At 49.4% G+C, this 12045-nt stretch overlaps 1 protein-coding gene across 1 annotated transcript in view; it reads left to right on the top strand.

Annotated features, from left to right (window-relative positions):
- Positions 1-11685, top strand: part of Arhgap40 (Rho GTPase activating protein 40) — a 39452-nt gene extending 27767 nt beyond the window's left edge. Inside the window, exons 10-15 of the mRNA XM_021156780.2 lie at positions 1175-1257; positions 3553-3756; positions 7131-7271; positions 8303-8478; positions 10305-10354; positions 11163-11685. Coding sequence (XP_021012439.1) covers positions 1175-1257; positions 3553-3756; positions 7131-7271; positions 8303-8478; positions 10305-10354; positions 11163-11254 — 746 coding nt within the window. The 3' untranslated portion in view covers positions 11255-11685. The remainder of the gene's footprint in view (positions 1-1174; positions 1258-3552; positions 3757-7130; positions 7272-8302; positions 8479-10304; positions 10355-11162) is intronic.
- Positions 11686-12045: the final 360 nt, after the last annotated feature.

The following is a 12045-nucleotide window of genomic DNA, read 5'->3' on the forward strand; positions in this document are numbered from 1 at the left end:
TCTCTCTCTCTCTCTCTCTCTCTCTCTCTCTCTCTCTCTCTCTCTCTCTCTCTCAGCAACTTGGTGGGGCTGATTGGTCAATAGAGGGCTCACCACACACTGCGTGGAGACTTGAGTTCATGTCTCCAGGTAAAAGTCAGCCAGAGTCACATGGCTCTGCAATCCCAGCACAGGCGAATCAGAGGCAAAGGGGTCTCCTGAGCTCACCAGCCAGCCTGCCTAGCCATTCAGTGAGTTTCAGGTTCAGCAAGCAGCCCAAAAAATAGGGTAGAGAGCAACTGAGGAAGACACCCTACCTGGTGTCCACCCCTGGCCTACACACACACACACACACACACACACACACACACACACCATGTTCAGGCCACCTGAACTCCACCATCCCCAGCACAGTAGGGCTCTGAGTGTTTCTCTCTCTCTCTCTCCCTTCTGTGTCTCACAGCCTCCTTTCAAAACATGCATCAAGCCAATCGTCCCCAACACACTTGCAAAAGGACTTGGCCCACATCTTCACAGGCCCTCTCTCCCTGTAGTAAGACATCCACGGGGGATGCTGCTCCCTCTGCAGCCTGCCCCTCAGACTCCCAGCCTGCTGCTCTCTGACTAGAGGGATTTTCCCCAACACTACTTCGCTGCCACCTGCCCAAGTTCAAATGTCAGTGCTTCAGGGGTCCCCTGCCCTGACATGCAATATGCCCTTCTGTAACTTCCCCCCTCTTCCTCCTGGAGACTCTGACCTCCGGTGTGGGCAAGCTTTTCCTTTCCAACCTTCATCGTGTGAAGGACATTGGGAAACCTGTGCTGGACAAGTGAGCTATCAAGGTTTCCTCCCAGGGATGACTTTCTGGCCTCTGGCATTCCTGACACTGGGCCATTATTCAGCTCAGTGTCTGTCTGTCTGTCTGTCTGAGCATGTATACAGACACACATATGCATATGTGGGTGCATATGGCTTGAGCATGTGTGCTAGCTTTTTACTAACACAGTGTGGTGAGCGTCTCATCTTGATCAGCACTGCTTGGGTTTCTGCCTGAGCATGCTAGCCAGGAAGTAGTGGTAAGCCCTGTGGAAAAGGGCCTGCTGGGCTTTCCGGCCCTGAATTTTCCCCAGGATGAGGCTAGAGCAAGGATGGGGCAGTCCTGAGCTTCTCCCTCCCTCCCTCCCTCTTCTGCAGACATCCCTGACCTGAAACAGCGCCTGCAGGCTCTCCACCTGCTCGTCCTCCTCCTGCCTGAACCCAACCGCAACACCTTGAAGGTAAAAGTGGCTTTTAAGCCTTGGCCTCAGGCCTCAGCCTCAGTGCTGGCTCTGAAGGCGCTCACCCTTCTGTTTGTGCCTTCGTCACACGGCCATACCAGGTGTGGGTGTGGTGACCACTGGCCTACACAGTCCTTGTCTGAAAGTCTTCCCCAAAGAAAGCAGGAGAGCTCTCGGCGCACACCTGATCCTCTAGGTGCCGCATCTTCCAGGGCAAGGGCTCTGTGTGCTGAAGAGAAGTCTGGTGAGCAGGGGGAGATGCACTAGTTCAGACTACTCTTCCTGGAGAATCTCTCCAAGGCTTTGGTATGCCAAGGCCTTGTGCATCTCAGAGTGGGGCTGGAGCAGCCAGCACACAGACTCAGCTGCTCACTGTCCTTCTCAGCTGTGGTGTGGTGTTAGTGTTCTACTGAGAGCCAGTTTGGGAAACGGTCCCCTCTGGGGCCCTTCACTGTGTGATCTGGGAGTGGGTACTGAGGGCTGGGGCTGGGGCTGATGGGCCCACAAAGGGCCTGGGATCTTCATCTTGGAATTTCTACTCCTCTTAGCCAAGGAGGATGATGAAGAATTTTGTTTGATTGTTTTGGTGCTACAGAAGCTAGCACAGGAGAAATCATGGCATGGAGGATGTGGGCCCCTGTAGGAGCTCAATGTATAACCTCCCTCCCTCCCTCCCTCCCTCCCTCCCTCCCTCCCTCCTATTTTTCTTCCTTTCCCTTCTCTCCTTTCTCTCACTCAGACTTTTCCTCTTCATTTTTTCTAACCATCTATTGTCTTTTTCATCACTTTTTNATATATATATATATATATATATATATATATATATATATATATATGTTCTGGGACATAAAATCCTGGCAGGAAAATCACAACCAAAGAACAATATGGGTTGTTATACAGTAGTTAAGGCTCGAGTCTCAAGATGACACAGTCTAAATATTATGAAAGACAAAGAAACTGGCTATGGAATTAAATAGATCCTCCAGCTCTGACACCCACTGGCTCTAGCTTTGATGCCCATCCTACCCTATTCCTTGAAGCCACTGACCAGTGTGCCTGGGAGAGCCCTCTCTTAGATGACTGTGATTATCTGTCAATGACATTTCAAAACATGTTCAAAAAACCTTTTGAAGAACAAAATAGACTTTCTTCAGAAACAGACTCCTGGTCAAAGAGAAATCAGAGGCAGGCTGAAGTCCACATTAAAGGGTACACCTCCAGCAGGCAGAGGTTTAGCTCTAAGAATGTCTAAGTTCTTAGAATGTAGTTCTAAGTTGTAGTTCTAAGCTGGGAGTTTATTTTGTATGGAGATTGTAGTCATCAATATCACAACCTACAACCTGGTAAGAGCCAACTACCCAAGCTGGGACACACAAATTAGTTTTAGAATTATAAGGTACAGGCAAACATGGTGTAGGGAGGGTGTGTACAGGTAGGTATCTGGCTATGTCTACAGCAATTGAAAACAATTCCATCTAACAATCTGCATAATTCCAATAAAAACTATAAAAAATGTCTGGACCTACAGCTTATCCTCTTGATTTCTGGATTTCCTTTAAAGTCCACAGGAGGAGCATAAATTCCATGCAGGCAACAGATGCTGGGCTGTGCATGAACATGCTCACAGGTACCCAGATGTTTGACATCCCAAACACAGGTAACCAGTTCTCTCTCTCTCTCTCTCTCTCTCTCTCTCTCTCTCTCTCTCTCTCTCCTTCCCTCCCTCCCTCCCTCCCTCCCCCCTCTCTTCATTCCTATTTTTCTTCCTTTCCCTTCTCTCCTTTCTCTCACTCAGACTTTTCCTCTTCATTTTTTCTAACCATCTATTGTCTTTTTCATCACTTTTTTCTTCCTTTCTTTTTCTTTCCCACTCCTTTTTCCTTTCCTTCCCTTTCTTTTTTCTGTGTATTGTCTTTTCATCTATCCATCTTTCCATCATCCATCCATCCATCTTTCCATCCATCTGTCCATCTTTCCATCATCCATCTACCCATCCATCATCCATCCATCTTTCCTCCATCCATCCATCTCTCTCTTCATCTTTACTACGTGGCCCATGACACATTTTCTAAGCCAGATTCTTTCTCTGTAAAATGGGCCCAACAGTAAAACTTCCTGAGGCACATTGCAGCTGACTTACCATCGGAGAGATGTCAGCACATGTGAGAGGCTGGCTGCTGGGCCAGAGGCACAAGGCCTTCAGTGGACAGTAGCTGTGATCCGCCCTCTTCCTGCCCAGACTCCTACAAAGAGAGCTGTGCTGGAACTTAAGGCAGGGTCTGTGTCCTTCCTTAGGCACTCCTGGAATTCCTCAGGAAGGTGGCAGCCCAGGAGCAGCACAACAAGATGACCTTGTGGAATGTTTCCACGGTGATGGCCCCCAATCTCTTCCTGCCCCGAGGGCGGCCTCCCAAGCTCACCAAGGGTGAAAAGCAGCTGGCAGAGGGCGCAGCTGAAGTGGTGTGCATGATGGTGCAGTACCAGGACCTGCTTTGGACGGTGAGTGATGGCAGTGGGTCCATCCATCCATTAGTCTTAGTCTATCTGTCTGTCCATCATCTGTCCATCTGCCTGTCTATTCATCACAGGCTCCACCATTCTGCACTCCCCTGGTGTAGATACCTGTTGAGGCTGGCCTGTGGCTCTCATGTCTGGGTTCGAGCCTGGGATGCATCTTGGAACTGAAAGAAAAGAGGGGATCTAGGCGGGTAAAGAGAGAAATGGAGTCGACTGAATTCTGATCAAGACTCAACTTTAATGTCGGCAAACATGCTTTATAAAGAATGGAGGAGGCCTATTCCCAGTCACACAAAGTTCCTTTGAAGTTTTCAGATCAGCCTTTTAGTAGGAACTCAGGAAGATCACAGTTAGGCGCTAACTCCGGAAAATCTCGGAGAACCTGAGAACCGGTCTGGTCCGGCCTCAGGCAGGTAGCAGGTAGTGGCATATCAAAGGAGAGTGCTGAGAAGCAGCACAGCAGGTGGCTCTGCCTAAGTGGTGGATGGTCTGAGGCCAGCCTAGCTAGGCTGGAAGGAGGTAACAGATACCCACTCCCTCTATCATGGGTGCCATATTTTGAGCCACTACTTAGAGCTCTTCCTAGGACTCTGAGGGACTGTGCAGAGGCCAGGATTCTTCTTCCCTGTATTCAAGTCTAAGAAGACTACATTTTCTTTCCCTACAACCCCAACCTCTCACCTCTCAGCCAACTCGCAGCCCTCTGGTTCCCCCATCACCCCTAGTTTACTCTAGCAAGAATGTCCAACTTTGCAACTCAGGGGCATAAGTCCTGCCCAAGGGAGGCCAAAACCAGACATCAGAGATATCCCTGCTCCCACCAAGAACATTGCCCTGAAAACATGCAGAGAAGCAGGAGTGGGGGGTGGGGGAGGTAATCACACAGAGGGGATCACACACCTGGTCCTAGTCTGCGGAAGTTGTAGGTGGGACAGGAGCCTGAGATGATCCTTCTAGCGCTCAGTATTCCTACCACACAATTGGCACCATCCATGGGGTTTGCTCAGGCCATTTGCTCAATCCATTAGTCTCCTATCTATTTGCCCATTGGCCCAAACAACTTTCCACCCACATATCCAACTACCCACTTATCAGTCATCTGCCTACCCATTTGACCAAACAATCCCCACTTATCCATCACTCACCACTAATCTAGCTATCTACTTATCATCCACCCACCATTGGTCATCCACCAGATCAGTCATCCATCCATCTGTATCCACCCACTCACTCATCCCTTATGCATTTACCCATGTACTCATGTTCATCCCTCTATCTACCCACTGCCTACTCAACAATGTGCCCGCCCACCCACCCACCTTACATCTATTCATCTATCCACTCTGCACCCATTTATATACCCAGCCAAACACTCACCCAGCTAGCCGTTCATCAGTTACCTGTATACCCATTCACTACCCACCCATCTACCCCAATCTACCCACCATATACCTGTCCATCTACCCATCTTCCATCTTATCCCTCCCTTCATCCACAAGTTAGATGGATTCCCTCCAGAAGTGAGTAAATGCATTTTTCTTTGAGTAGCCCCAGATCTTCTGACTTGAACCAGCTGCTGTTTTAAATGCATCAGCAGTGGGAGCGGTGGTTGCTGGGCAGATGGCTCAGTGGTTAAGAGCACACACTTCTCTTCCAGAGGACCTGGGTTTGATTCCCAGAACCCATGTGGCAGCCCACAGCAGTCTATAACTCCACTGCTAGAGATTCTGATGCCCTCTTCTGCCCTCCATGAGGCACTGCCTTAGTCAGGGTCTCATTGCTGTGAACAGACACCATGACCATGTCAGCTCTTATAAAGATCAAGATTTAATTGGGGCTGGCTTACAGGTTCAGAGGTTCAGTCCTTTGTCATCAAGGCAGGAGCATGGCAGCATCCAGGCAGGCATGGTGCAGGAGCTGAGAGTTTTACCTCTTGTTCTTGTTCAGAAGGCAGCCAGAGGACTGGCTCCCATGTAGTTAGGAGGAGGGTCTGATTGTCTACCCCAACAATGATACACTTCCTCCAACAACGCCACACCTCCTTCACCAAGGCCACACCTCCTTCACCAAGGCCACACCTCCTTCACCATAGTGCCACTCCTTGGGTCAAGCATATTCACAGCACCACAGGCACACACTTAATATATTCCAGCAAAGCATTCAAATGCACCCTGGGCTTCCCACCTCTGGGTTTCTGCTTAAGCCTTTCACTCTGCCTGGACACTCCTTTCCCTTTCTCCAAAGGCAGAACTTGGTGCCTTAAAAAATAAGGGATGTGCCGGGCGTGGTGGCTCACGCCTTTAATCCCAGCACTCGGGAGGCAGAGGCAGGTGGATTTCTGAGTTCGAGGCCAGCATTGTCTACAAAGTGAGTTCCAGGACAGCCAGAGCTATATAGAGAAACCCTCTCTCAAAAAAACAAAACAAAACAAGCAAACAAAACAAAAAAAAAAAAAACCCAAAAAATATGGGATGCTTATTTTTTAAAGACTCCAGTTCAGGGTCAGTTGTTCTGCTGAAAACCCCCTATTTGCCTCCCAGACTCCCATAATTCGTTTTTCTTTGCATGCAACCCCCTAACTTACATTGCTATTAAAACACAGTGAATTGCAATTTTTTAAATATTTATTTTTATTTTATCTGTATGAACTTTTGGCCTGCATGTGTGTGACCACACCACATATGTCCCTGCTCCCTGCAAAGGTCAAAAGAAGACATCAAATCCAAATAAGGGGAGTTCCACGTGATGTTGGATGCTAGGGAACAGCTAGTTCTAATGGAAGAGCTGCCAGTGATCTCACCTGACAGCGCTTGGATTCTACATTTTTCCTCTGATAGGAAGTTTTTTTTTTTTTTAAAGACATTCCTTAAATACTAGTTTTTACTAGTTGTTGTTTTTTTTTTAAGTATCAGACAACACAGATGTATACAGCAAGATAGAAATCTCATCGACTTCTCCACGTGTGTCACTGTGATTAGGTTTCTACATCTCATAGTCTGTCGAACCTTGGAAAGAGGGTTGCTGGATCTTTGCTAAATTTTCACACTGCACAGTGGTTGAGCTTACCTGAAGGTCTCCAGGAACTCTGCAGGCCAGATGTGTTTGGAGGACATCTCTGCATGGTGTGCCAGTGAGGACCTTCCCTCAAGCAGGGCTCTGTCCAGTAGCCCCAGGGACTGCTCAATCCTGAGTCCAATACTCCGGGGTCCTCACTGGGGCTAAACCTCTAACATCTCTGGAAGCCGCTTCAAGGTGTCAGTTTCAAGCCCTGTGTGGGAGAGGCAGAGGTGGCCGAAATGGGGCCTTGCTTGCCACTGCCACAGCAACTCAGCTGAAACATGATTCTTTCTGGACAGGTCGCCTCTTTCTTGGTAGCTCAAGTGCGAAAACTGAATGACAGTAATGGCCGTCGTTCCCAGCTCTGTGATGGGGGCCTCAAGACTTGGCTGCGGAGGACACACGTGGACAGAGCCAAGGCTGGGGAAGGGCTTGAGGCGGTGAGTGACTCCCATACCAGGCGAATGGAGAAACCAGGGGTGGAAAGAAGGTTGAGGAGCGGGCATCCGGGTTTTTCCTCGGCCCCGCCACTAAGCTGCCATGCATAACCGTCTGTGACCTCCAGGCGGCGCCGGAACCGCATCTCAGAGATCGAGGAGCTCTGGTGCTGCGAAACCAGAGGCAGGGGCTGAGGGATGGGAAGCTGGCCTGGTGGGAGGTTCTGGAAGACACCGACTTGGCCCTACGTTTAGAAAGTCCTTTGTGAGCCTGGGGCAGGGTTCGGAAAGTGGATAGGGCTACTTTGTGGAACAGGGATGGGGAAGCATCGAAGAGTCTTTCCGGAACATGGAGCAGGAAGGAGTTTTCAACACAGCCACTTGGGAAAGTCGTGTGTGTGTGTGTGTGTGTGTGTGTGTGTGTGTGTGTGTGTGTGTGTGTGTGTGTGTGTGTGTGTGTCTGTGTGTGTGTGTGTGTGTGTGTGTGTGTGTGTGTGTGTGTGTGTCTGTGTGTCTGTGTGTCTGTGTGTCTGTGTGTGTCTGTGTGTCTGTTTCTCTGTGTGCCTGTGTATCTCTCTGTGTGTGTCTGTCTCTATGTGTATGTTTGTTTATCTGTGTGTGTGTCTGTGTGTGTGTGTGTCTGTCTGTCTGTCTGTCTGTCTGTGTTTCTCTGTGTGCCTGTGTATCTCTCTGTGTGTGTCTGTGTGTGTGTGTCTGTGTGTGTGTGTCTGTGTTTCTCTGTGTGCCTGTGTATCTGTGTGTGTCTGTCTCTGTGTGTATGTTTGTTTGTGTATCTGTGTGTGTGTGTATGTGTCTTTGTATCTATGACTGTGTGTGTTGACCAGCAGACATGAGCCAGGGTGTACATGTGCACATCTGTATGTAGCTCGTATGTTCATGCATTTCCACACCTGGCTGTAGACGTGGGCTTGCGTATGCATGTGGTATTGAATACTGGTCTAAGAGTTACATGTGCGAGTGAATTGCAGGGATGGAAGGGTCTTGATTCTTTATCTCCAAATCTCCATCTCCAGACTCCCAAAGTGGCAAAGATCCAGGTCCAGGCGACTTGGCCTAGCATGGATCTTCTGCAGGTGCCTCTGAATCCTAGCACCAGGGTGACCCACGTCCTGAAGCTGTTCACAGAGCACCTCAACCCTGGCTCACAGCCTGAAGAGGGCAGTGAGAACCCAAACAGCCTTCTCTCACAGTAAGTGCCACCTCCCTGAGGCAGGAGCCTCCCTTCTGCCCTGCATGGTGTGGGGAAGGGTGGGGTTTGGTCCCTTCCAGCTGAAGGCCATGAGGAGTTACACATGTCTGTCCCTCGCCTTCCTCTTTCTGTGGTGGTCAGCCTTTTTTAGAACTTCTTGGCTCCAAATAATAATGAAAAGGGCCACCATTCATTACTGATTTTAGTATATATTAATAAACAGCTACTGTAGATCAGACAGTGCATGGAATGCTAAGATGGCAACGAAAGGCCTTAACAGAGGGGCTGGAGAGACAGCCCAGTGGTTAAGAGCACTGACTACTGTTGCAGAGGACTGGAGTTCGGTTCCCAGCTGCCCCAGGCTGGCAGCCCATGACCACCTGTGACTCCAGCTCCAGGGTATACAGCAATCTGACCTCCACAGACACCCACACACATGTGCATGTACACCACCCCCAACTCGTAATTAAACATAAATAGCCAGCAGTGGTGTGGCCCACGCCTTTAATCCCAGCACTTGGGAAGGCAGAGGCAGACAGATCTCTGAGTTTCAGGCCAGTCTGGTCTACAAAGCAAGTTCCTGGACAGCTAGGGCTCTTAAATAGAGAAACTCTGTGTCAAAAAAAAAAAGAAAGAAAGAAAGAAAGAAAGAAAGAAAGAAAGAAAGAAAGAAAGAGAGAGAGAAAGAGAGAGAGAAAGAGGAAAAAGAGAAGAGAAGAGAAGAAAAAAGAAAAGGAAAAATGAAAAAGGAAAGAAACAAAAGGAAGACAGACAGACAAGAAGGAAGGAAGAAACAAACAAACAAAAGAATAGAAATAAATATTAAAAAAATAACCAGCCCGGCAGTGGTGTTGCACGCCTTTAATCCCAGCACTCGGGAGGCAGAGGCAGGTGGATTTCTGAGTTCGAGGCCAGCCTGGTCTTCAAAATGAGTTCCAGGACAGCTAGGGCTACACAGAGAAACCCTGTCTCGAAAAAAACAAAAACAAACAACAACAACAAAGGTTCTGGCCTTTACAGGCTCATGCCATGAGAAAAGAGACAGACATAAATTAAGTAGCCGAGTCAAGTTAAACACTATATTGTCTTATATAACATGAATTGCACTGAGGTGCCTACTGTAACCTGAGGAGCAAACAAGGCTTCGGGGCACAGAACCCTGCATGTGCAGAGGTCCTAAGGAAGCAAGAAACGGTGTGGCCAAATGCATCAGGGGGCTGATACGTAGTTGTCATTCCCAGGCACGAGGAGTAGCAGCGGGAGTCCTCGGGAGCTTCCTTCCTGGGGTTGGCACAAAGACCCCCAGAGTATCAGCCCTTACCAAGTGTCTGACCCAATTCCTTCTGATACTGATGAGAAATCAAAGGCCCAGAGGGTAGGGCATGTCCAAAGACACAAAGCTATTCAGAGGTAGATCCTGGAGCCGAATTCAGGATACCTATAATCATCATCGGATAATTATATACTTGTATTGTTATAACCCACACATAATCATACAATGTCCACATTCCTCCTTGATGTAGAATCCGGTTCTCACAGCAGGGTACTTTCTCCACTTGTCCCGCTGACCTCACTCCCTGAAGCCCACTTCTGACGCTCACTGGCAGAGCACCTGGGGCTGATCTTTCCCAAGGACTGCCTCCCTGCCTCTCACTTCCCCTCTCTGCCCCTGGAGGCTGGCCTCTTTCATTGGCTCCTGTTCTCTCAGAAGAGTCCTCAGGCCCTTCCTACTAGGACCAGAAATCCCTGAGGATGCTCCTTTCAGACCTGGGGTGGCCATGCCTTGTGTAGCAGAGCCCAGCAGGCGTTTTTTCTCTGTCTTACAGTAACACGAAGCCGGTCACCTTCCTGGTTTATGAAGTTGGAGGAAATATTGGTAAGTTCCCTGGTGGGAAGTGAATCTACGGGGTGGGGGGTGGGGGGTGGGGCTTCAGACTTCTGTCTCCCCTGCCGTGAGGGTCAAGATGAGCAAGGCTGACTTAGCAACTCTTCCTTTGTGGGCAGCTCTACCCAGAGCTGACTCCTGGCTGGTGTTTGGTGTGAAAGCTGTCAGTGCTCCCACCCTAGGGAAGGGGAGTCTCAGTCCTGAATGTGGATGTCTTTATGGACCCTGTAGGCTCGGTAGCACCTGGCTCCAAGTGTCCTTGCTTTGTGAGAGCCAGGGACAAGCAATGACCCTCAAACTTGAGTAGGGCATTAGAGTCTTTCAGGACTGTGATGAGAAATGGCGGTATCTTGTGAACTTGTGTTTCTAATAATTTCCCCGTGCATTTGAGGCTGCTGGTCCAAGGGTCCAGACTTTCCTCAGAGAGCCAGTGGCCAAGAAGGGGAGACAACACCAGGTCCACGAGCTTTGGGTGATGGAAGGAGTGTTAGAGGCTAGGGAAGGTATTTTAGGAGCTTGCCAGATCCACCAGGGGGCGCTGGAATGCATGCTTATATGGCTGTATCAGCCCTGAAGGCTGCTGGTCCTTGACACCGCTGGTGTGGATGCTTGGGGACTGCATTTCCTGGCAAAGCATCTTCTACTAACAGAAGTCTCTTCAGAAAAAGGGGATAACTGTGAGCCACGGCAAGGCTCCTATAATCAGAGGGTGGTACCTTGCCTGGGGAGAGGCTCTTGGAAAGATAACAGCATCTTTCCCTGCCACAGTCTCAACCTCTGGAATCCCGCTTCTCCACAGGTGAACGTCGCCTGGACCCAGATGCCTACCTCTTGGATTTGTACCGTGCCAACCCCCATGGAGAATGGGTCATCAGACAGAGCCCCACCTAAGAAACAGCCTGGAGATCTAGTCTGGCAGCAGAGCTGGTCACATGGGAAGGCCAGGTCTTCATCCAAAGTCCCCCTTACAGGAAATACCTCTTCTATGGCAGGCAGCACAGAGCTGACAGGCCTGCCCCTCACCACATACACAGAGCCCCGGAGGATGCTACCTGGGTACCTGCATCTCTCCAGGGGTTTGTCCACAATTTCCAGACACAAAGGGAATAAAAACTGTGACAACTCTCTCAGGAACAGGCAGAAGTTTCCAGAAAAATATTGCTCCGGAGGCATCCCCACGGTACGAAGTGGGAAACCCCTTGTTTTCTCTGAGACCCATGCCTGAGGCCACAGACAGCCCTAGGATAGCTGCACAGGTGACTACCTTCCCTTTGTACTCTCGAGTCTTACACGCTGTTTTACAGGCCTGTGTCATTTTATAGCATATTTAAGTTGCTTCAACATTAAACGCACAACTAGCTCAAGGCCATGTTCACCTTGCTCTCCCCAGCCTGGCTCACGGTGGGTGTTGTTGTTTGGGCAGCTGACTGGAGCTGGGAGATAAAACACTTTGCTGTGCTAGCCCATGGGATCTGGCCACACCTTCACTCTGTCCAGCAGGGCCAGAGGCGGTGCCTAGAGTAGGAGGCCCGGATGGGAGGAAGGGCAGCATTGCTTACCTCCAACACCTTATGACCCCAGCTCTACCCCTTCTTTCTCCTTGGGGGAAGTGAAGCCTCATTCATTCATTCATTCATTCAATAATGAATATGTTGAGCATCTAATTTATACTAAAAGTTTTG

Source organism: Mus caroli, chromosome 2 (assembly GCF_900094665.2).
Source record: "Mus caroli chromosome 2, CAROLI_EIJ_v1.1, whole genome shotgun sequence".
NCBI lineage: Eukaryota > Metazoa > Chordata > Mammalia > Rodentia > Muridae > Mus > Mus caroli.